Genomic DNA, 26561 nt, shown 5'->3' on the forward strand with positions numbered 1-26561 from the left:
GCATTCATGTAGATAGGTTGCATTTAGATAGTTTATTTGTATTAAATAAATGTTGATACCCTTTGTCTCTTTCTTGTTTTAGCATGAGAACATGCTTGGTTTAAGTGTGGGGAGGTTTGATAAACCCCAATTTTGTGGTTTATCTTGTGTTTAATATGGGGGATTTTATCAACTTATCTCACATTTATTCAAGGAAATAGCTTGGTTTTGTAATTCTCCGTGATTTGTGCTTAAGAGTGAAAACATGTTTTTTAGGTTTTAAAATAGCTAAATTTAATTCACCTTGATTCCACTCAATGCCTTGATATGTGTGTTAGTGATTTCAACTTTAAGAGGCAAGGAATGGATTAAAGGAGTGAAGAGAAAAGCATGCAAGGGGAGAATTCATGAAGAAATAAGCTTGTGGAAATTTCAAGACGACGCGCACGCATGAGCGACGCACGTGCGTGAGAAGGTCATTTGTCAACGACGTGTACGTGAGACATGACGCGTGCACGTGACTAGGAGAATTGCAAGATGATGCATATGCGTGACCGATGCATACGTGTGACAAGCGGCACGTGACCTCATTAGAGGCAATTTGTTGGGGGCGATTTTTGAGCTACCAGGCCCATATCCAACTCATTTCTGAAACTATTATAGGCTGAATTCAAGAGAGATCAAGGGGGAGCAATTAGTGTAGTTTATCATCATGTTGTAGGTAGATTTCTAGAGAGAGAAGCTCTCTCCTCTCTCTAGATTTTAGGTTAGATTTGGTTCATCTCTTCTTAGATTTAGGTTTTAATTTCTTGTTCTCATATTGTTTTCCTTGCAATTTCTTGTTGCTACATCTCTACTCTTTTAGTTTCTTTTGTTAATTTCATATTCTAGTCACTTTTATGTTCATGCACTTTTGCTTCCTTTTATTTCCATTAATGCAATTTATGTTTGATGTTCTTATTATTTAATTGCTTTGTTATTGTTAATTTCTTGCTTTGAGTAGTTGTAGATTTATTATTATTGCACTTTTATGATGCCTTTCCTTTTATGGGTTCCAAGTGTTTGGTAAAATGCTTGGTTGGATTTTAGAGTAGATTTTTGTATTCTTGGCTTGGGATGGTAATTTGGGTGACCTTGAGTTGCTAATGTCCGAGTGATTGATAATTGGTGTCCATTGACACTAGCTTTCACTAAGTCCATTAGTAAGTGGCTAGGATTTATGGATTGGGATTGATAAAGCTCATTTGACTTTCCTTCACTTGTTAGAGGATGACTTAATGGGATTGATCCTTGTAATTATCATGTTGTGGTTAGTAATAAGGATAGTAATCCTTAACCATCAACCCTTGCCAAGACCTTTTTATCATTTGAGTTTCATTTATTTTCTTGTCATTTATATTTCTTGTCTCTTATTCCAAAACCCCAAAAGATACAATCCATAACCAATAATTGAACACACTTCCCTGCAATTCCTTGAGAGACTACCTGATGTTTAAATACTTCGGTTATTTTTATTGGGGTTGAACTTGTGACAACCTAGTTAAACTTTGATTGAGGAATGTTTGTTGGTTTAGAACTATACTTGCCACGAGATTTTATTGAGAAATTCTTTACCGACAATTTTCCTCCATCAGCGTACGCACAAATTGTCGTGCATGCGCACATATGCTGTTGTGCTTTGGTACATGAAATCGTGATACACAACTTCGTGTAATTGACCAGCAAGTATACTGGGTCATCCAAGTAATATCTTACGTGAGTAAGGGTCAATCCCACGGAGATTGTCGGCTTGAAGCAGGCTATGGTTATCTTGTAACTCTTAGTCAGGAGATTAATGATAAAAATGATTTTGTTTATGGAGAGTAAATAACATGGAATAAAAAGTACTTGTGATTCAGTAATGAGGAATTGGTTGAGGTTTTGGAGATGCTCTGTCTTCTGAATCTCTGCTTTCCTACTGTTGTCTTCTTCACGCACGTAAGGTTCCTTCCATGGCAAGCTGTATATTGGTGGATCACCATTGTCAATGGCTACCATCCGTCCTCTCAGTGAAAAAGGTCCTCTACGGTTTCCCACATGGCTAATCATCTGTCGGTTCTCACTCGTGCTGGAATAGAATCCATTGATCCTTTTCACACTGTCACTGTGCCCGACATTTGTGAGTTTGAAGCTCGTCACAGTCACCCCTTCCCAGATCCTACTCGGAATACCACAGACAAGGTTTAGACTTTCTGGATCTCAAGAGTACCGCCAATGAATTCTAGCTTATACCACGAAGACTCTGGTTTCACGAATTTGAACACTCTGTTGTCAGGAAAAGCAATCAAACTCGTGAACCAAGAACCTAAGAAATACACACTCAATCTAAGGTAGAACAGAGGTGGTTGTCAGGCACACGTTCATAAGTTAAGAATGGTGATGAGTGTCACGGATCATCACATTCATTATGTTGAAGTGCGAATGAATATCTTAGAATCGAAACAAGCGTGATTGAATAGAAAACAGAAGTAATTGCATTAATTCATCGAGATACAACAGAGCTCCTCACCCCCATCCATGGGGTTTAGAGACTCATGCCGTCAAAGATACAAATTCAGATGTAAAATGTCATGAGGTACAAAATAAATCTCTAAAAGTAGTTTTTATACTCAACTAGTAACCTAGGTTTATAGAAAATGAGTAAACTAAGATAGATAGTGCAGAAATCCACTTTCGGGGCCTACTTGGTGTGTGCTAGGGCTGAGCATTGAAGCTTTCACGTGCATAGGCTATTCCTGGAGTTAAACGCTAAGTTGTAACCTGTTTTTGGTGTTTGACTCTAGCTTGTAACCTGTTTCTGGCATTTAATGCCAGAATAGGGCAGAAGGCTGACGTTGAACGTCAGTTTACGTCATCTAAACTCGGGCAAAGTATGGACTATTATATATTGCTGGAAAGACCTGGATGTTTACTTTCCAACACAATTGAGAGTGCATCATTTGGACTCCTTTAGCTCCAAAAATTCCATTTCGAGTTCAGCGAGGTCAGAATCCAACAACATCTGCAGTCCTTTTTCAGCCTCTGAATCAGATTTTTGCTCAGGTCCCTCAATTTCATCCAGAAAATACTTGAAATCACAGAAAAACACACAAACTCATAGCAAAGTCCAGAAATGTGATTTTTGCATAAAAACTAATAAAAATATACTAAAAAGTAGCTAGATCCTACTAAAAACTATATGAAAATACCCCCAAAAAGCGTATAAAATATCCGCTCATCATGCTTCTTGTGCGAAAGCATAGTAGGTTGTATGTATGCATACTCCAGTGTGTGCTTTTCCTTTGTTTTCTTCATATTTTCTCCCAATTGCATGCTTTTTTTCCACTCTTCTCAAGCCATTCCTACCTATTATACCTGAAATCACTCATCAAAACCATCAAGACATCGAATGGGATGAAAGTGGAATAAGATTGATTAAATTAAGCACAAAATAGCATGTTTTTATAATTAAGCTCAATTTAGGGAGAGAACACAAAAGTATGCTATTTGAATGAATAAATGTGGGTTTATATGATGAAATCCACTCAAATCAATCCAAAATTTATCATCAAATATGGATTCATCAATTCTCCCACACTTAAACAATAGCGTGTCCTCATGCTAATCACAATCAAAGGGCAAGCAATTTATTCAATACAACTACTTATATGCATGCAACTATACTAAATGCTCTCTATCTATATCTATACTATGGTTTCCTATTGAGTTCGGCAAAAACAACAAGAGAGTTCCAATCAATCCAAAACAAGCCTTAGGGCCAAGGCAAAGAAAATATAGCAATATGATCAATGTCCAAAGATTTGATTTGTAATTTTCGAAAATTAATAAGCAACTTGTAATATGATTGAGACCATTTTTGAAAATCATATGATTGAGGCCATTTTTGAAAATCAATCATATTGCAATTTATTAGTTGCACCCTAACATTCTATATTTTTGGAACCTATTTTGGGCAATTTAATTATTTAATTAATCGCGGTTCTTACATTAAACATCTCCAAAACCGCTTAACATTCCTTATTCCTGAATTCTTTCTTAACTTTCTGAGCCATTTTTCAGTTACATTCTGCAATCCTAATTCTTTCTTCTTATCTGTTTCTTCTTTTCTTTAAGATCCACAATCCTCTTGCTAATGTTTGATTGATTTAATTTGATATTCAACTGGACGTTATTTGATATCCACAATCCTCTTGTGTGTGTGTATGATAAAAATAAAAATGATGATGATAGAGAAAGATCGAAGTAATAAGTGAGAGATAAAATGAATCATGTGGTTTAAATTAACTCTTAAGATATAATTATCTAGAGTAGTAGATATTTGAGCACGTATTTTTTACTTTTTTATTTTATTTAATCATTTGTTTTATATAACAGTGTTAATGACACCGATATAATAAATTATTTTAACTCCAAAATATTTTGGTATAGTTGATTAGACCAAATAATATAAGTAAAAATATTGTGCAGGTTGAATTTGGACCTGATAATTATATGATCTAAAAAAACTCTTTTACTATTCACTAATAAAATATTATTTTAGTTAATAGTAACTCCAAAATTTTTATTTTTGATACGGGTCTTTGTCATTTAACGAAGTCAAACTGTGCTACATGATTTTTGCATATTTCAGTTATAGAAAATTCTAAAAATCATGTTACGAAAGATTAGGTTATTACAAAGTTCTTCCTCTATTCTTTATTTTCAATTTCAAATACTACTCTATCAATGACATTTTTTTCTTCTTTCTCAAATTTATTGGCTCAAATAAATAACCCACAACATTTTTTTCCAACATTCTACAAGCACATTCAATGGAGATGGAAAAAAAGTTAGACATTTTAAAAGACAAAAAAGACGAAAAAAAGACATAAAAAATAATTTTATTTTATACTAACATTATAGTTTGGGTACAAAAAAAATCTTTTTATATTTATATTTATGTCTGATTATTGCAAAACGGTTGACATCTATATCACACCACTTTAAAAGTCATATATCGTTGTTTTTATTAGTTTTTTTTTTGCACAATTTCTATTAAAGTAGTGTTTGGTTGGAACTCTCAATGATATTATTGCCACCATCCATCATACTTTAGAAATGTTGTCTATTAGAGGTGGCAGAACTGAAGAAATAAAGAGGACAATGATATTTTATGGAAATTAGGATTAATAATATTTTTAAAGATTTGTATAGATTAAAATAAGAATTAACAATGAAGATGGAGAAAAAATTAGACACTTTAAAAGATAAAAAGACGAAAAAAAATGAAAAGTAATATTATATTAATCAGTGGCAGAATCAGAAATTTCATAAGAGGGGGCCAATTAAATATAAAATATAACAAAAAATTAACAAAATATGATTTGTAGCATATATATCAAAAGAGTAATTATATTATATAAAAGTCAATGTTCAACTACATACTTTAAGATTTTGGTATTTTTAAACTTGCTCGACGATGCTTCATGGAACTAAAATCATCAATTATCATCTCTGAAGTGAATTTTGAAGCAATTTCCTTTTCAATATATACAATCATATAATCTGCTAAAAATTCATCTTCCATCTTGTTTCGAAGCCTTGTTTTAATAATCTTCATAGCTGAAAAGGCCCCTTCAGTTGGAGAATTAGGAGATTTACCCATATGAGATAAAAATGCACAATTCTTTTCATTATTCACTTTTTTCCAATTGTGCAATCCTCCTGATGTGAATGGACTTGATTTTCTAGAAAATAAATAACATGGAAGACAAAATGCAGCATCCACTTCTGGCGAATATTCTAACCAAGAAAAACTCTTAAACCAATGAGTTTTGAAATGACGAGGATGACTTTCTAGACCAGAAAGAGGGTACTCATCCATAATAAATTAATATGGTCCAAACTTTATGTATGCTCTACGAATTTTATCTTGTTGATTGATAGTATAATTTCAAATTTGCGGACGCTTTCTGGGATCACGCATCAATGTATCAATATTAAGTTGATCTATTTCAGTCCTTGTTATTTTGGAAGCAGGGGGTTGAATATCTTGCTCAAAAAGTTGTGTGACAGATTGTATCTTAGGTTGTTCAATAATATTTTGAACATTACTCAAAGAATCTGAAGCTGAATTTTGTTCATCATACATTCTCTCTTTTCTCTTGAAAAATGAATGAATTATTTTCATCTTTGACATTTTTAACTTAACTTGAACTATCTAACAAAAAAAAACAAAAATAATTACATATATGTTATTTTTTTAAAAAAAATATTAAACCTATTGAGTAATAATAAATAATTTTAGAAACACAAATATATAATAACCAAAAATAAAGTTATTGATTTACCTAATTATTTTTCGTTCCAAGTCTCCCCAAAAGTAATTCTATTGAGTTTTGCCTTCACTTCAATCTTTGAACATTGTCCATTATAAAAAAATAAATTAATTATTTTAAATAAATAATGTAAATAATATTTGACATTGTTATTAACTTAAAAAATTGAGATATACCTCTTTGAGTCTTTGTTGTGCATTCAATGGTTAATATTTCGCTGTTCACTTCAAATCTTCAATGATTTTTCTTTATATGTCTTGTTTTTGTATGGAAAGAAAATTAGAATGAGAACAGTAGAAGACCAAAAGTCTGCACAAATGGGAGACACTAAAAGAGAGAGAAAAGTGGCGCTGATGTCTTTGATGGCTTGAAAAAAATGTTTGAAAGATGTACTAGTGCTACTTTAATTAATAATATGGGCTACTATTTATTGGGCTAATATAATACAACCATTTTTAATAGTTATTAGAATGGGTTGTTTGTTAATAAGAGTAACAATAATCCAAATATCTAATACATAGTGCGAGATAAGCCTCAAAGTGGTCCCTGAAGTTACCATCGAGCCTCATAGTTATCCCTGAAGTTAAAAATTACTCATATTCATCCCTGAAGTTGCACTCCGGAACTCAGACTCGCCCTTCCAGTCAATTTCTTCCAGTTGGCGCAACCGGAAAGCTGACCTAGACTCGTTGGTGACACGTTGTCAGCACAACGGCTAGCTGACGTGGCGACGTAAACTATTTTGACTCAATTTGGTCCCTAAATTGAGGTTAAAAACCCTAACCCCCAATTGACTCTCTTCTCCTCTCTTCTCCATCGCACACTCTCTTCTCATCTCTTCTCCATCGCACCAGAAGTGACTCTCCTCTACAGTGTCTTCTCTATCTTTGAAAACCACACATTATGGCTAGCGCGAGTAACGCAGCTGGGAGCTCCAACAACCCACGATCATTTGGAAGCATTATGAGGAGAGTGAATAGAAACAGAGATGCGCATCTGCCAGAATGGTGTGGGTGCGGGTCGAGACCAGTGTTGCGATGGTTAGCGACGGATTCTAATCCAGAGAGACCGTTCGTGGGTTGCCCAAACTACATTGTAAGTGTTTGATGCTGTTGTTTGCTGTAATTCTGGATGTAAACTTGGTTGATTCACTTTCCTGGGTGCAGACTGCAGGTAAGAGGTGGTGTGGGTTATTTCTGTGGGTGGATAAAATTCTGGAAGAAGATGCGGTAACATGTGATGGTAGAACAAGCTCTTCAAATGACAACAAAGAATGGATGATGAAGATTAGATTCTAAAGTTAGAGTTCTCGAAATGGGGGAGATTTTGCTGTTTACATGTATGCTGCTGCTACTGATTATAGTTGTTGTGCTTGTCTTAAGGTTGGATAGGCAACATAGTCAATTGTATTTAGCAAAAAAAAATATGTGACATGGGATATGCATATGTTGTTCTGTGCATGTACTTGTACCTGTCCTTTAGGTTGAAAGAAATGCAGATTAAATTGTTTGACATGACTATGTAAGAATAATTTGGAATTTGAATAAACAAGAGGTTATTTATAAATAAGTGTTCCTGCATTACTAATGGATTCATCTAATGAAATTAATCTTAATTGCATATCAGAGCCCAAGAAAAAAAATCTGCCACAACTCAATTCATGGGAGTCATAATCGATATTCATATATTCATAATGCAGAAAACATATTTAAAATAGGCATTACAGAGTCAGGGCAATATTCAACAAGTATATCAAAGTTCTCAACATATTGAGAACACAAATTTTGAACACTAAAATCCCCAACACTGGGTTCAAAATTCAAAAAGCACGCTGCTTCATCAAAATAGATAAATAAAATAATCTTCTAAACGTAATAATCCTAGTCTTTATTTTTTGTTTCTGGGTGGTCTGAATCCAAGGTTGGGAACAAACTTCATGAAGTTAGCAAGCCTTGTAACGATCCTCTGTTATGCACCTTACATAGGATGAGACGGATGATTTGTTGCGGGTTAACTGGTTGCTGGTTGGGTGGTTGCTGCTTGATTGTTACTTCCTGGAGTTGCCTTTTCTTGTTTGGAGGACTTCCTTTTGGGAGGGAGTTTTGGTGGTCTCACAGGAGAAGGCAAAACCTATTAGTGAAGACATGTAAAATAGTTAGTAAAAGTGCATAAGAACATGCACATAATAAAATGAATGTCATCTAATTTTTTGAACCTATTGAGAGTCATCGGTTTGTGACAAGGGTGGTTGACTAAGTTCAAGCTGAATTTCGGTGAGGGGTTGGGGGACAAGGGTGGCTTCACCACTATTAGTAGCAAGGGGTTTGGCAGTAGCAGCCTCTACAGCAACAACAGCATCCTCATTAGCAGCTCTAGAGTTACATAAGTGACATCAGAATGGTCCCTTCAGTTTTATAAGTGACATCAAAATGGTCCCTATTCTTTACATACAAATCAGTTCATTATATACACAACAGTTCATCAAGCATTAGTCCATCTACTAAGTAAAGCAGTAGTTCATTATATATACAACAGTTCATTATATAAGCAGTGATCCAACTATCCTGTAATGAATATCTTCTCACTTATTCTATTATCACAGCAGCCAATACTAATTATACAACAACAAATAAATTTCTAAAAAAACCGTACCTTCTGCTTATCTAATATGAAACAGAGCTTGTTTTGCTTATAATCTCCCAAGTCTTCATGAAGTAATTCGAAGAACCACCTCCAGTTTTCAGTATTTTCAACAGGGATAATTGCATATGCAATCACATACATATGACTCTCTGCATATCTAATATGAAACAGAGCTTGTTTTGCTTATAATCACATTCTTCGTTGTCAATTGAAGAGTTTGTTCTATCATCACATGTTACCGCATCTTCTTCTACAATTTTATCCACCCACAGAAATAACCCACACCACCTCTTACCTACAGTCTGCACCCTGGAAAGTGAATCAACCAAGTTTACATCCAGAATTACAGCAAACAACAACATCAAACACTTACATTGTAGTTTGGGCAACCCACGAACGGTCTCCCTGGATTAGAATCCGTCGTTGACCATCACAACACTGGTCTCAACCCGCACTCACACCATTCTGGCAGACGTGCATCTTTGTTTCTATTCATTCTCCTCATGATGCTTCCAAATGATCGTGGGTTGTTGGAGCTCCCAGCTGCGTTGCTCGCACTAGCCATAACGTGTGGTTTTCGAAGATGGAGAAGACACTGTAGGAGAAGCAATAGAGGAGAGTCACCTCTGGTGCGATGGAGAAGAGAGGAGAAGAGAGTGTGCGATGGAGAAGAGAGGAGAAGAGAGTCAATTGGGGGTTAGGATTTTTAACCTCAATTTAGGGACCAAATTGAGTCAAAACAGTTTACATCGCCACGTCAGCTAGCCATTGTGCTGACAGCGTGTCACCAACGAGGCCAGGTCAGCTTTCCGATTGCGCCAGCTGGACGAAATTGACCGGAAGGACGAGTCTGAGTTCCGGAGTGCAACTTCAGTGATGAATATGAGTAATTTTTAACTTCAGGGATCACTATGAGACTCGAGGGTAACTTCAGGGACCACTTTGAGGCTTATCTCACATAGTGCAGTTTTTGGCCACTTTAATTTACAAAATTCTGTAACTTATATTTTTTTCTAATATTATATATAAAAAATATTTAATATTATTAATTATTACTATTTATTAATTTTTTTGAAAAATTTTGGGGGGACCATGGCCACCGTCGGCCCCGTCAATCCGCCGTTGATATTAACATTATAGTTTGGACACTAAAAAAAAAATCTTTTTAAATTTGTATTTGTGTTTTAACTATTGTAAAATAGTTGATATTCATATTTACATTACTCTAAAAATTGTATATCTCTACTTTTATTAATTTTTCTTGTACAATTTCTATTAGAACAGTGCTTGATTGGGGCTCTCAATAAGATTATTACTATCATCTATTATACTTTAGAAATACTATCTATTAAAGGTAGAAGAAATGAAAAAAAAATAGACAATGGTGCATATTTTTTTTATGAAAATTAGGATTAATGTTTTTAAAGATTTGTAGAGATTAAAATATGAATTAAATTTTAAATGTCATATTAAATAGCTGTTAAAAAATTTATAATGCTTAGTATATTAAAAATAAAATTAAGACACATATTAAATATATTTAAATTTTTAATCCTGGTATTAATAATCACATTAACACAACTTATACTTATTTTATTTAAATAAAAAAAACTAACTTGCTGTTATTTATTTAAATAAAAAATAAAAAATCCTAATTTTTTGACTAATTTGTGTCCCAACAAACCCAGAAATTCCAAAATAACAATAACACCCAAAGTAACAATAATGACTTAGACGCCCTCGGCAGGCCTCGGCCCCTCGATCGTTTCACCTCTCTCTGTACTGTTCGCGCATCTTCGTCGTCGCGTCCCTGTTCGTCCGTCGCACGTCACCTTCGCCACTGTACCGCCGTCGCACATCGTCTCTGTTCCCGCCGACTCTCCTCTCTGATTACTGCGTGCTCTGCTCCGTTCGCCGCCTTTGCCTCTTCATCTCGCAGCCGCATTTGCCTCCTCCTACCTGTGCTTCTGCTGCGCCTTGTCTCTTTTCTGCTCCGCCGCCGCAACCTCTTCTCCGTCGGTCTGCTCTGCCTCTTTGCCTCTGGTATTTTTTCTTTTGTGCTATTTATGTTTTAATTTTTATTATTGATCAGATGTGTTATTGTTGATTACGTGCTATTGTTGCTGCTGCGATAAGTGAAATTCTGCTATTGATCTGCTCTTCTTGTTGGTGCTGATTGTTGATAAAACTAGTGATAAAAATGTTGATCAAATTGCTGATTAATTTGTTAATAAAATTGCTTATCAAGTTGTTGACCAAATTAGGTCAGCTTTTTAATTATTATCTTTTGAGAAATGCTGGAGGGCCAGCAGAATTTATTGTTTTTTCCCATCAATTAGCTATATTGTTTAAAAGTGTGGGCTAAAAGTATATTGTTGGATCACTAGACTAAAAGAATTGGATTGATGGCTAAGAGTGATGGCCAAAAATAGTAAATTCTGCTGGTCCTTGAGCATTTCTCAGGTTTTAAATGGTGATTGATAATAAACTTTGATATTAGCTTTGTTATTTGTTCTTCAATTTGGCGCTTCAGACAAGTGACAGCAGCAGGTAGGGTGAGGTTGCAACAACGCACCAGTTCACCAGAATCTGATTCTGCCAAAGATTGATCAATTGCCAGCCTTCCAGGTGCAAATCCTATCCTTCGATCTTGTTTGGAACTTTGGATGTTAAGTTTCTAATTTTTCTTTTTCAGAGTTCCCCTTTCCCAAAATACAAATCACAAAAACTTTTATGTTTTTTAACAACTTTATTTTTCCTGAATGTCTTCTTCAGTTGTGTGGATTGGGGCGCCAGTAAATTCCTTTTTACAAAGGAGAATAACCGGGAACCAAAGGAATGGTAGGTGATTCACTTTTCTTTCTGGTTGTTGTTATCTGTGCTTCTTAATTGACCTTTCAATTGCTTGGGCGTGAGCAAATTGAGTAACCAATTTATGATTATTTGAAAATGTGAATTTTGGAATCATTGATGGTCATTTTTGGAAATCCGTAACTGGGTTTTCGTTGTGTGTAAACTTAGCTTCATCCATGTCTTTCTGATCTTATTTCTTACTGGGTGAATCAATATCAACAGCAGATGTGAGAGAACTATATAATATTAATAATCAAGAACGAGACTGAAAGATATGCAAAAATACAAGATTGGGATAATATTTGTGGTCCATAGCATTTGCACTTCTATTTTTTCTTGGTTTCTGGGTTTACAATACTTGAGAGAAGTCTAGTTGATGAATTTTGCTGAAGCTTCTGTTTTAACAAGGTAAGAGGGCAATGGGAGTCATCTGAAGCCCTTTTCTGCTTTTTAGGCGGAGGAGGATGGGTTGCTAGCATGCTGTATTTCTTATGTAGTTATCACATGACCAGAAATTGGAGAGGAGCTGCCACATCACTAGGCTATGTGTTGAACTGGGATTGATCAAAGGAAAACTTTGTCTTGCAAGAAATAGGAAGAGAAGGGATGTTAACTAGTCCCACAAAGATATCAGGTTACAATGTGTGTGTGTGGTGATCTTGGAGTGGAAGGGAATGGTTTGATGTGTAAACTGGAGTTCATTTTGCTCTTCAAGCCCTTCCCTTCCCTCCTTTTCCTTCAAAACTCCAACTCACAAGCATGCTAAAAGTTTCTTAAACATGCATCCTCTATGAGGTGCTTCACCTGCTCTTTTTTGGAGTTTGCTGTCTATATCTGATAGTAGTGTCCCTCATGCATATAATGCTTTACCAAGTCCAAGGCTGGTTCATTAATGATGAGGTGTCTCAAGTTGGCAACAAGGTGTTACTTCCAAATTAGGTCAGTTGTTGCAGTTCAGGATCGGTTTCCTTTATTTAGTTGCTGACACTCTTCGTCAGCATTGTGGATTTTCTTATTAGATGTTCCACCGTCTTGACTTCCTCAAAGGATGCCTATCTTTTTCTTTGGAAATATTTGCTTTGCTGCTGCATAGTTTTTGTTTAAATCCTATCTGAAAAGGATTATTGTCGGTTTTCTTTCAAATGTATGGCCTTCAGTGGGAGTTTTAAGAAGCAGTGGTTTGCATTAAATACTATCATTTTAAATTATAATTTTTGAGATACAATGTGTAATCATGCTTTGTCGGGCCCTCTTTTTTTTCGGTCTAGGTGAACAATAGGCCCTACACCTGAACAATACTAAGAAAAACAAGGCTAGGCACACCCAGCTAGTAAGAATCCCTGGTAGTGGTGTTAGGATGGAAAGGAAATATTAGAAAAGAATGGGAAATTACGAGAGGATAAGGTATAATCCAACATGAAACCACAATGCCAAAGTAAAACTAAACTTCAGAGTTAACAAATATAAAACACCCTCAATGCAACAGCTCTATATGGAAACTAAAATAATATCCACAAAACAAAATGGTTCCCTTTTCATGAAACAACCCAATTAAGCCTTGAAATCCTTTAGGCCGTCTGTTATTTACAGTTGCTTCAACTCAGCCTAGACTTTGAAGTTCCTTCTCAACTTTCTTTATATTGCATGTATTTGTGTTGCTTTCTCATTATGTTATACACATTTAGTTAGAAAGCTACCTTGACATCTGCGGATCTGCATGGAGCATTGTGGATGATGCAAATCCCTTGCATTGCCAAAATTCTTAAGGGGAGACTACTTTCTTATTCAATGTCCCCTCACTCTAATGTTTTGACTTCTGGATGCTGAACATGTTTTCAGAACTAACATTGATCAACTTGCCCCCTAACATGATGTGCTGTACCCTGTAATTTGTGTTGTTAGTACTTAGTAAAGCTCCATCACTCCCTGTAAGCTTCAACTGAATTCAAGACATTCTTTGATCTATTTGTCGATCAAGAATCACCTTTAGATGATTGTGATGTAGATTCCTCATCATTTTAACAAGTGAATCATCCTCATTTTCGAACATTGAAAGTCTATACTATCTTGTTCTCTAACCTCGTTAATTTTGTTTTTTAAGATGGTCCTTTAATCCTTGCAAGCTACCATTAAATCAAAGTTAAAGCCCGCTTCCTAAATATTCTGCATGTTCGAACTAGATACATCTAGAAGTAGGCCTTCATCAACAACAAAAATGACTAAGCTTTGTCTCACTAAGAGAGGTTGGCTACATGGATCAAACACTTCCTCCCTGATCCATCTCATGGCTGCTCTAACGCAAAATCCTCTTTTATGCAAGCTTTCAACTAGCTATGTAAGCTATGAAATAAAGCTTAGCATACACAGTGTAAGTACACTTTCGTTGTTATCATGAATATAATCAAGATCATCTCCATTGCATAAAAGTCCACACACCTTGGTGTAATCTTGTTCAACCTAATTTTGCATTATTTATTCTCATTTTATCTAAATTAACTTTCTATGTTGAATTGTTTGAGATTATTCTTGAAACCTCAAAATATGCAGTGGAGCTTCAATTTCTATATCTGTATCACAAGAATTTTAACCTTGACATCCTTATGTGACATCAAGAATTCTAGGGAGTTAAATGAATTTCAGCACTCTGACCAGACATTATTGTAATTGGGACAGGCAGTGTTCAGCTTTTTCTCTAATACTAAGGCACATCTCCATTGTTAACTATGTCCCGCTACTGAGTATATTATGCTTCTCCTCTCATTGGTGATTCCAATTCCTTTCTCAAAATAGTGGGTTGAGTTCTAGAGTAGTTTTGATGTTAACTTATTTTCTTAATCACCCAGTTTTCTTTCTTGATTCATGGATTTAATAGAGTGAAAGAGCCCAGTTCTTTCAAACACCCCTTGATTTTTCTTTTACGGGATGAAATCTCATGAATTAGAGCCAATTTGACCACTAGCAACTATTAATTTAGGCAAAAAATCCTTCTCTAAAATTACTAAGGTATCTATTATATATTATCTGAAATTATAAGTGAACTAAATTGTGATTTCATGACAGGATATGTACATTCGTGTTAAACGTAGTAAGACAACATACTTCATCAGGTGCAAGCCAACTGATAAAATTCTGGACATAAAGCTTAAGTTGCAAGAACTTGTTGATCAGCCTGCTAATAACCAAAGGTTAATCATACCTGCTACAGGGGAAGTATTAGAGGACTCGAGGACTCTGGCGGATCAAAAGGTACTGTAGTGTCATGTTTGACATGATTTTTGTTCTATAGTATCATTATGATCGTCGTCCTCATCAATGCATCATCATCATTTAACATCAGCTTGTCGCATTTATCTATCTTTTGGATCTATTGCTTACATCTATTCTTAGTATCTAGAATAGCCAAATAATTCTGGAGTCTCCGTGTACGACTTATGCAGCACAGATGTTGCCGTTGATGTTGACAATATTCTACAATTCGTTTTAATTTTCAGGTTGAAAATGATGCAGTTGTTGCACTGACCTTGAGAAAAGGTAAAGTAATATGGACATATTATCCTTTTCCTTAACCTCCTCATCGTCAATAACATACTTATATTTGTGTTGCATAAGATATACCTATTATCATCTTTTTGGGGGAGAAACAAAAAGATGGATTCTAAACCTAGTCTTTGCACAACATCAAGGTAGTGATTGGTTAATGACCATGTTCAGTGTTTGTTGAGACAAATTTTTTATGGATACGGTAGCACACAGAATTAGGGGTGGCAAAGCGGTTGTCTGTCCACCCTGCCAAGGCCTGCCTCAAAAACGGGGCAACCGGCCTGCCTTGCCAACAAAGGTGGGCTTAAAATGCTAGCCCACCCCGCTTTATGTCAGGTTGGCGGGCAGGTGGGCTATTCCGCTTAACTCTTTTTAAAAATAAATTAATAAAATTAATTAAGATTAGTAAAAAGTAATAATTAAAAAATCAAATATAAATAAAAAATAGTCAAATTACAATATCATTTTTTTCACTATCTTTTTCTAAATTTTTAACTTCAATATAATTGTTCAAAATAATATCTGTCAATAGAATCATCTTTATTTTAAGAAATAAGTCACATAATTTAAGCATATATATAAAAGTGTAAAATAAAAAACAAATAAAGTTAATAACAAAAAGAAGAATAAAAATAAAAAAATGTGTTCGAAAATTATATAATTGTTAATTTTATAGTACTAATCACTCTTTTATTTAATAAAAATAGAAAAAAAACCTTTTGCCCGGTGGGCTGTCCTGCCAAAACCTGCGAGTTTGGTGGGTTCCAAATGTTAGCCCGACCCATCCTTTTTGTCGGATTCGGCCCGTTTTGTCATCCCTACACAAAATACATATATTCAATGTCTTTCCTTAAAGCTGGGACCTTGAGAGACAACTTATGAGAAACAAATTTTCTACTTTTATCCCTCGATATTTTTCAAAAATTCCTGTTTTACCCCCTTACACTAACCTCACTTATTCCCTTCTCTCCTCTTCTTCCCTTTTTCTCTTTTTCTCCTCCCTCCACCCTCAACCACTGCCACTCCCCTTCACCACCATTGCCAATTCCACCTTTCTTTTTCCGCCTCACAATCTTCTCTTCAATCTTCATCTTCCGTTTCTCTTTCACTTCTTCCTCTGCTTTGTCTTCATGTATCTCTTCACCTCCATTCTGTCGCCCCTCTGCCATCGCAGTTGTCGTCGTTGTCATCTACCTCCTCGGCTCTCTTTATCTTCATCGCGTCGACCTTTGTTGATCCTCCTCTATTGCCGCCTCTATTTGCTACCTCTTCCACGTCTTCCTCTGCCGTGTTGACCTTCTTCCCTTTGCCACCTCTTCTTCCTGCATCTGCGTCGCCTCTAGATCAGCTCCATTGCATCTGCTCCCTATCTTCCTTCTTTGTTGCTTTGTTTGTATCTTTGTCCGCCCGCTGCATCTTTTGTTGTGATCGTGTTCTTCCCACTTCCACTACCTGTTTTTGTTTTATTTTTTCAATTAAAAATTTCATTATTTTTTATAATATATTTTTTTAAAATTTTGAATCTACTTGAGTAGGTGTTGTTGAGGATGGTGAGTTGAGATTAGATTGGAGAGATGAAAAATTAGCAGTGACTGTTTCGTCGTTAGCAGTTGTGGTGGTGCTGGTAGGGGTAGACAAATCAAGGGTTATATAGTAGTATTTGTATCTTGTTCACATTCTTTACTAAACACAATACACATGTCATGGGGGTTCGGCTATATTTTTATGTTGGTTGCCGAAGACCTAACACAACCCTCCTCCTTTATCCGGACTTGGGACCGGCTATGTACCGCAAGTGTAACATAGGCGGAGTTACTAAACACAATACACATACACTAATATTTTGTATCGGGCGCGTATGTGTCTGTGTCTCATGTCTCAAGGTATACACTAAGGTTGTGTTTGGTTAGTGAGTGTGTCCGCCCAAAACATAGACACGGTGGAACACATTCACCATTTGATTGTGACGCATATTCTTGAAGGGCACACAATTACTCACAATAGACATGTATTGTGTGTCTCTCCAAATTGTTGAGACAAATTTCTTATGGTGGACACAGAATTTTGGACATTTTTACCCATACTATTTTGTGATATCTTCAAATCTACCCTTCCTTTCTCAATGTTACTCTCCCTTCTTCACTTTTACAAATATGCTGCCTCTTCTCTTCTAGTTATTCCTGCTACTTGCTATTGCCTCCTCCTCAACGTCTCAGCCTCCTCCACAATTGCCTTACACCGTTCACTGCCGCAAAGCTCTTGGTTTTTCCCTGTGATGACAACATCTCTCTCTCTCTCTCTCTCTCTCTCTCTCTCTAAGCCACCTAGAACCTCTTTCATGCACTTTGGTGCTTCCCACTTCACCCTTTGGTATTTCCCCATGGTGGAGGACGATGTCACTGCTGTCATTCCTTGTGGAGGAGATACTGCCTCTTCCAGAATTTTCCCCTTTTCCTCTGTTTTCTTTTTTAATTTTTCTTAATTAAAATTTAGATTTGGGTTTTTTTGCTTCTATATTTGGCTTTAGGTTGAAGGTGTTGGCAGTGGTTTGTGTCAACTTTGAAGGGAGGGTGGAAAAAGGCAGAGGTGGTGCTGGTGCGTCTGTGTTGCTGTCGCTACTAAACTGACAAAAGGAAGGGAAATATTGGCATTTAAGTACAATTGTGATGTATGTTCTGTTGTGTATTGTTATGTCCATGCCTCTGTATGTATCTGTGTCCATGTCTTAGCTCCTTCCACTCAACAACTAAGTGTTTGGCCACTAGTTTGTATCAGTTATATTCCATCCTACCAGGGACTACTTAGCTACAACTCTGCACCTAAGGAAACTAAAGGCTTGGTTTTTGATAGCTAAGGAGCCATGTACTCATACATTTTGCAGTTTGAATACTAGTTATCTTTACCTGTACGTATAATGCATATAATTATTAAACATGTGATTAATAATCATTTAAGCTTCGCAAATGATGGGAACAATACTAAATCAAGACAAGAATTAACTCAAATTGACTTGATTAAATAAAGGAGTGCTTCAGGTGTTCTTTTGTTAGAAGTACATATTCTTATCCTCACAAGATCGCAACCTTGTTATTGTGCCAAGGTTCACCCTCAGGAAAGTTACACTCAATCTCAAGGGAAAAGTTGAGACTTGCAGTGTTGTATAGAATGATTAAAGCTAGTTGTGTGGAACCACATCCTTAAAAGCCAGTCAAGCATCCCATTCTACTAGTTGTGTGACTCCAGGCCCCATAGTACCCAGGTGCTTATCATGATGATGCTACATTGTATGAGTAGATAGCATTAGGGTTTCAAATTGCGGTTTTTAATTGTAATTATGGCCACAATATTGCTTTTGCAATGCTCACTGCATTGCGTTTGTAGCAGCAATTGCTGCCGTTACACTTATGTTCTTCTTGCAATCCTCGATTGCTGTAAACTTTGACTGCAACTGCAACCGCAACCAGAATTCAAAACCATGGATAGGATTGAAGTGGGAATCGATATATTATATATAATGATATATAGTTGCAGTTGCACCTGCCAAGGAAGAGATGCTCGAATTCCACTTACCCAACCTCATTTAGTGGAGGAAAAAGTTGCTATTGTTAGTGGTTAGTGAGAAGTCCCCTCTGCTGCTCTCTCAATTGCAAAACCAAAGAACATCCTAGCTCATGATCGTGCTATGGGAATTCTGTAGTTTTCGGTTATATACCAATTCTATTTTCTTTGGATAACATTTGAAAACCAACTATTTTTCATTTATTTGAAATTTGTAATTTTCGTATTAGAATTTCTACCTCATTGATTGTTGCATACTTTTTTTTCTGGTATTAATTTTAAAAAATAACCTTAATGGGGCAGGCTTTTTATTTGGCATTCCTCTTATTGGACAAGGATCTGACACTGATGATTCATATATGTTTTAGGATCCACTCAGCACATCTGATATGATACTACTTAGAGTAGTGATATAAGTCTTAATAAATATGTATTTGTCCTTATATCTTTGTGAAAGATCTCTCTACATGCATTCAAGTGGTTCCTATGTGTAGTTTATATCTTTCTCATCTTCTCTGTCCCCTTTAGTTGTTTCCCAATGCAAATAGTCCTGGAAGTCAACATCCAGACCACATGACCTGTTAGGGAAAATAATTTTATTGTTTGCAATATGTTGTTTCCAGATGATAATGAGTTTGAGGAGGTCAACATTGTTCGGCCAAATGATTTCTACCAAGCGCGTGATGCAGATGGTGCTAATTGGTAAAGCAATATTCCAGCAAATAAAGTTTACGTTGTTAGCCCTAAGTGTTCTATCCAATTAATCATCAGGTAGCCCAGTAAAATCTTTAGTGGCTTAGCTAACACCTGCAAGTATTGATCAATTGTGTGGTTAATAATGTATCTGTTTGTGTAATACTGCTATTATCGTCTGAAAAGTAAATCTGGCACTCCGAGTTTAAAACTTGTGATGAAGGTCTTGAATGTCCTTAGGGTATGTGTGGTTAGAAGAATGTTCTTACATTTAGAAATTTTACACTAAAAATCTTACATCGGAAATGATTTTATAATGTAAAATTACTAGAAATGTGAAAGCTTTTCACGAATCACATGCCTCCTTAATTCCTTAAACGTGTGTGTGATTTTAAAGCGGCTTAGCATAACATGCTCAGGGCATGAAGAAGACTTGGCTATGCTCAATTGATTAATGGCACGTGTATATTGTTTGCTTGTATGGTTTTTATACTGAACTACCTAGCTTATGCAGAGAATATAGCGAACGAATTTATTTATTTATCTGGTCAAAGAACACACGGGTTATATTTTGTTAGACATACAACCATGATTCATAAATTTTGTTAATGGATGGACACAGGAAATGTAAGACATATAACCGTGATTCATGAATTTTTTTAATGGATGGACACAGGAAATGTAAGAAAGAAACCCTGCAAATGGGAATTTTGTTTACTATATTCGGTTTATTGTGTTTAGAAAGGATTCTCTTTAGATAGATATGATACACACTTTTTCAGCGAGATTCCTTTAACACCTGAATCATTGCAGTAGAAACGGTTTAAATACACTGGAAGGGTGTAATGTATTGAATTTGAATGAAGTATTAAGCAACAAGTACAGCAGTAATCAAAGAAACAGTAATAGAAATTCAATAATCAATGTAACGCTGAAGTCTGGTATGAGTAATTACATGGAAAAATAAACGAAATATAGATAACTTTAGGAAATACGAAAGGAATACAGGTACGTGGATGTAGAGGACATGTAGCAGAAATTCCCTACGTCAAGGACCTGCGAAGAAGAGCAAGGAAGGGGTCAGAACAAGTTAGAGAGGAAGAGAGAAGAAGAATTCAGAAAAGGAAGAGGCGACAATTACCACATTCAGCTGCCACTAAAAATCCTGCAACTTCCTATTTGTAGCTCTCCTTCTGTTGCCCCTTTTTGAGATTCTGAATTTGCGGATTGTCTGACACTTATCCTTCTCGCCTTACCAACTATCATTAGTGGTGTATACTTCATTTATTTTGTAGTTTGTTACAATATTTCTTTCCTTATTTACCCCTTTATTCATAACATTATTACCTTCTTTAACGTCAACCTTGTCTTCAAAGTTGAAACAAGGATAATCTTTCATAAACTCTAATGTATTCTCCTATGTAGATGTTGCACCGGAGCCTTGGCCCCATTGGATAAAGTACCTAGTGCACCTCTCTGCCATTTTGCAGCACAATTTTGCTTTCCACAACCTCAAATGGAGCTAAGATCGGACCCAATACTAAGATTTGTGAAGACATGGACAAATATTGATGCTATTCCTCTCCTCGAAACTTTATGAACATGGATACATGTGATGCGTGAACATCTTTCTTATCTTTTCTTAGTAAATTTGATGTGAATTTGTTGAGTTTTTATGAGATTTTGGTATTTTAGACCATCATGAATGCTACTTTGAGTTGTATTGCTATTTTGTTGATTATAGGTAAAATTCGGATGAGTTTGACAAAGTTCGTACAGAAAAAAAGGAAAAAAATGATTGCTATCATGCTGGCACTAAACGCTACTACCCGGCATTTAGCGCCGCAAACCTCAAAATTTGTGCCAACATTATGTGAAGATGGCGCTAAACTCCACGATTTGGCATTCAACGCTGAGGGCCTCGTAATTTGTGCAATGATTTTATGAAGGTGGCACTAAACGCCACTCTCCGGCGTTTAGCGCCAGGTGCCTTGAAAAGTGTGAAAAACATTCTGTTTGATGGTGCTAAAAGCTACTACTTGGCATTTTGCACGAGGCCCGTGTCATCAAGTTCCACGGAAAGTTGCTTTGGTTTTTTTTTTAATTTATTTTTGAATTAAGAAAAGATATTATTAAGTTTTAGAATTTTAATTTTGTATTAATTAGGATTAGATATAAAAAGAGAAAAGATTCAGCCTTTCGGGTTCTCTTCTCTTTTTCTTCCTCATTCTGCACTTTTACACTTTTTACAACTCTAAGTTTTTCTCTGAGTCATGAGCAACTAAATCTCCATTGTTAATGTTAGGAGCTCTGTTTATTTTAATAGATTAATATTATTGTCATTCTACTCTTAATAAATGCATTGATTTAAATTCAAGGATTGATTTCGTTCTTCATCCTAGGAATTAGAATATATTGGAAGATAACTCTTTTTCAATTTGAATTATTGTTGAATCTTGAAAAAGTTATATCACTAGAATTACAACTTGAAATCAATTCCTCACAACTCTCTAATTATTTAGATTTAACGCGACACGTGACATATAATCGCCTCATTTTTGGGTACTTAGGGTTTGTGTGGCTCATAAACTAGAATTGTACTTAATCTTCTAATTTAAATTAAGTGGCCAAGGAATTGATGGTTGATTGAGTTAGAGGAGACTAAATTACTAAGGAATTAGGGTTTGATTACTTAAGGTTTGCTATGAATTGAATCCTTACATGATTAAAGTAGTTGATAAGAATTGTTAATACGAAAATTTAAACATCTCCAAAACCTTAACTATTTTCTCATATTATTTTTCACCAACCATTCACTATTTGCTTTCTTGCACTCCCTGATTTACTGTTTTATGCTATTTGAACTTGAAACCACTCATTTTAGCTTGTCTAACTAGCCTAATCTCTGGACTATTGCTGCTTAATCCATTAATCCTCGTGGGATCGACATTCACTCACCTGAGTTATTACTTGGTATGATCCGCTGCACTTGCCAGTTAGTTTGTGGTATTCAAAATCCACATCAAGTTTTTGGCGCCATTGCCAGGAATTAACTGTGATTGACAACTATCCGTTGTTTGATTACCTAGATTAGACGTTTTTAATGCTTTAATTTGCTTATTTTTCTTCCTTAATTTTTGTAATTTTTGTGTTAATTTCCCTTAGTTTTATTCATTTTATTTTCTTATTGTCCTTTCTTAGTTTTGAAATTTTTGTTAAAATTCTTCCTATTTTTGAAAATTTTCTTTTTTCTTATTTTAGTTTGTTTTATTTTATTTCTTTTATCCGATTTACCTCACTGGAAATTCTCTTCACTCCTTATGTAGAGATTCTTACTTTTTCTTATTTTCTGTTTGTTTATGAGTAGGAATAGGGACAAGGAACCTCTTCTTAATTTTGATCCTGAGATGGAAAGGGCTGTTAGAAGATGCTAATAGCAGGCTAGAGCTTATAGAGCTACTGAAAGTCTCAAAGATGATTATGATAAGGGAACTGAAGAAATCACTATAGAGCCTAACAACAACAACGTTGTTGCTCCTAATGCTCCTGAGCAACCTAGGGAAACTCTTGGCTTTTACACTGCTCCAAATCCCACTTTCTATGGCAGTAGCATTGTTGTGCCCCTTGTGAATGCTAATAATTTTGAGTTGAAGCCTCAACTCATCACTTTGGTGCAGTAAAACTGTCAGTTTCATAGACTTCCGCAGGAAGACCCAAACTTATTCATCTCTAATTTTCTGCAGATTTCTGATACAGTCAAAACTAATGGAATCCATCCTGAAGTTTATCTGTTGTTGCTCTTTTCGTTTGCTGCACGGAACTAAGCCAAGCAGTGACTTGATACATAACCTAAGGGAGCCTGGATACATGGGATAATGTGGTCAGAAAATTTTTTACTAAATTCTATCCATCTCAGAGGTTGACCAAGCTAAGGACCGATGTTCAGACCTTTAGGTAATAAGAAGGAGAATCTCTCTAGGAAGCTTGGGAAAGGTACAAGGTTATGCTCAGAAAGTGCCCTCTCGACATGTTTCCAGACTGGATACAGTTGCAAATCTTTTATGATGGGATTACTTAGGCTGCGAGGACTTCTATGGATAATTCTGCAGGAGGATCTTTTCACATAAAAAACCACTGAAGAGGCTCTACAGATGATTGAGATGGTTGCTAACAACTAGTATTTATACCTGTTCATACCTTGGGTCGAGCTGTACGACCTGGTTGAACAAAGGTGAAATGACCGACCTTGATGAGCGGATAATTTATACGTTTTTTGGCATTATTTTTAGGTGATTTCTAGTATGTTTTAGTTACTTTTTAGTATATTTTTATTATTATTTATGCAAAAATCACTTTTCTGGACTTTACTATGAGTTTGTGTATTTTTCTATGATTTCAGGTATTTTCTGTCTGAAATTGAGGGACCTGAGCAAAAATATGATTCAGAGGCTGAGAAAGGACTGCAGATGCTGTTGGATTCTGACCTCCCTGCACTCAAAGTAGATTTTCTGGAGCTACAAAAGCTCAATCGGGGCGCTCTCAATTGTGTTGAAAAGTAGACATCTTGGGCTTTCCAGCAATGTATAATAGTCCATACTTTATCCGAGATTTGATTGCCCAAACCTCTGCTCCAACAACTCTTTTGCCTCTTACTTCCATCCTTCTTCTAAAGAGGGTCCTCTCAGGTTCGGAATCAAAGGATGTTGAGGTCTCCCCTCTTCTACCTGTCATACAACCAGCACAGCTCACAACAATACCCATCCAAACCCCAATTTGGTCTAACATGAGAAAGCATTTCTAGCATGATCTCCTCATCCCTTTTCCAAGGCTCAGAGAAGATCCAATTATGGAGAGTTTCTTTCCCAAGATAACAAGCCAATTAGATGAAGTTTGAAAGATTTCTAGTAAGATCAAGAGAAAAGAAAGAAGAAGAATAATGAAAACTATGATTGATCCATCAAATTACAACAGAGCTCCTTAACCCAATGAAGGGGGTTTAGTTGTTCATAGTTCTAGAAAATGGAAATGAAGAAGAAGAAAGATACATTCTAACTCTAGAAGTTGCAGAAAAGTAAAAATATACAGAGTGTAGTTTTCTCTAATGTGCCAATCTCTTTTCTAGTTCAAAACTACTCGTATATATACTACTCTTCTTGGTCTTCTATTCAATTCTGCAAGTCTTGGATATGGGCCTTTGATCTTAAGTTGAAGCAGTTGGGAATCTTCAGTGGGCTCAGCTTTAGTTGCAGAGAGAAAGTGATGTACGCATGGACTTTGGCTTGGGGCGTTAATGGCGTTAACGCTGAGAGACATTATGGGTTCGAGAGCGTTAGTGGCAATCACTTTTCTCACTAATGTTCCCACCACATGGCCCACGTTAACTCCAACATTAGTGGCACTAACGTGGCCACTAACGTTGCCTTACAAACCTTCGCAAGCGTTATTGGGACTCACCTTTCCCAATAACATTGCATTGTACCCCTAGCTCCTACGTTAGAGCTCACGTTAACTAAGTTAACGTGGCTCTTAACGTGGTTATGTCTCATATTCGCAAGCGTTATTGGGACTCACCTTTCCCAATAACGTTGTCTTGTGCCCCTAGTCTTCACGTTAGAGCTCACGTTAACTAAGTTAACGTGGCTCTTAACGTGGTTATGAATGTCATCCCAACGTTAGTGACAAAGGTGAGTGTCACTAACGTTGGCTCATCAATTTCACTCTACGTTAACTTTTACGTTAGTGGTCTTTTTTGTCTCCACATTAACTACCACGTTAATGTAGTTAACGTGGCAATTAACGTGGCTCATGATGGCTTCGAGGGCATTACTGGTGTCCACTTTTCTCATTAACACAGTAGGCTTATCCCTATTCCATGTTAGTACCTACGTTAACTAGGTTAACATGGATGCTAACGTGGCTCTTCCTTGCTTCCTTTGTCCTGAAATTACACAAATAAAGTGCATCAAAGCTCTAATCCAATTCATGAAATCATGCATCATCCATATTAACATTCAATCTTTGCATAATTCTCATGAAAATAATGTAAAATTCATAATATTTGTCTAAATCAAGATGTAAGTGTTCTTTTACCTAAAACTTTCTTATTTCCTTAGAAAATGCATGAAACTACACTAAAACAGAAAAGAAAAGGTCAGTGAAAACTGGCCTAGATGCCCTGGCATCAATTACATGATCATTAGTATGTAGTAACTATGTCTTAAAGTTATGAATAATTCCATGAATCCTTCACCTTTCTTAAATGAAACATGTTTTTAATTCAAAAGAACAAGAAGTACATGAGTTTCGAATTTATCCTTGAATTTAGTTTAATAATATTGATGTGGTGACAATACTTTTTATTTTCTGAATGAATGCTTGAACATTGCATATTTTTTATCTTGTTGTTTATGAATGTTAAAATTGTTGGCTCTTGAAAGAATGATGAACAAAGATAAATGCTATTGATAATCTGAAAAATCATGAAATTGATTCTTGAAGCAAGAAAAAGCAGTGAATAGCAAAAGCTTGCGAAAAAAAATATAATAGAAAGAAAAAGAAAAACCAATCAGAAAAAGCCAATAGCCCTTAAAACCAAAAGGCAAGGGTAAAAAGGATCCAAGGCTTTGAGCATCAATGGATAGGAGGGCCCAAGGAAATAAAATCCAGGCCTAAGCGGCTAAATCAAGCTGTCCCTAACCATGTGCTTGTGGCATGCAGGTCCAAGTGAAAAGCTTGAGACTGGGTGGTTAAAGTCGTGATCCAAAGCAAAAAGAGTGTGCTTAAGAGCTCTGGACACCTCTAACTGGGGTCTTTAGCAAAGCTGAGTCACAATCTGAAAAGATTCACCCAGTCATGTGTCTGTGGCATTTATGTATCCGGTGGTAATACTGGAAAACAAAGTGCTTAGAGCCACGACCAAGACTCATAAAAGTAGCTGTG

General features: G+C 35.9%; 1 protein-coding gene across 6 annotated transcripts; it reads left to right on the forward strand.

Annotated features, from left to right (window-relative positions):
* The first annotated feature begins 10670 nt into the window (after positions 1-10670).
* Positions 10671-21896, forward strand: LOC130968626 (uncharacterized). 6 transcript variants are annotated; one of them, XM_057894001.1, is made up of 7 exons: positions 10671-11021; positions 11479-11606; positions 11754-11819; positions 14012-14199; positions 14892-15077; positions 15323-15362; positions 21048-21896. In XM_057894001.1, the coding sequence occupies exons 4-7, from the start codon at positions 14047-14049 to the stop codon at positions 21146-21148; spliced, it is 480 nt and encodes a 159-aa protein (XP_057749984.1). In that variant the 5' UTR covers positions 10671-11021; positions 11479-11606; positions 11754-11819; positions 14012-14046; the 3' UTR covers positions 21149-21896. The 6 variants fall into 6 exon arrangements, with proteins under 6 accessions (XP_057749984.1, XP_057749983.1, XP_057749987.1 ...); XM_057894000.1 differs by having other exon boundaries at positions 10672-11021; positions 11512-11606; XM_057894004.1 differs by lacking the exon at positions 14012-14199 and having other exon boundaries at positions 10675-11021; positions 21048-21843.
* Positions 21897-26561: the final 4665 nt, after the last annotated feature.

Source organism: Arachis stenosperma, chromosome 3 (genome assembly GCF_014773155.1).
Source record: "Arachis stenosperma cultivar V10309 chromosome 3, arast.V10309.gnm1.PFL2, whole genome shotgun sequence".
Taxonomy (NCBI): domain Eukaryota; kingdom Viridiplantae; phylum Streptophyta; class Magnoliopsida; order Fabales; family Fabaceae; genus Arachis; species Arachis stenosperma.

Excerpts from the sequence above, each read along its gene's own strand:
- LOC130968626 (XM_057894001.1), top strand. The coding sequence starts at position 14,047 with ATGACTAAGCTTTGTCTCACTAAGAGAGGTTGGCTACATGGATCAAAC. Across the intron at positions 14,200-14,891 it reads TAAAGCTTAGCATACACAGT|GATATGTACATTCGTGTTAA; the intron begins GTAAGTACACTT and ends ATTTCATGACAG. Across the intron at positions 15,078-15,322 it reads GGACTCTGGCGGATCAAAAG|GTTGAAAATGATGCAGTTGT; the intron begins GTACTGTAGTGT and ends TTTAATTTTCAG.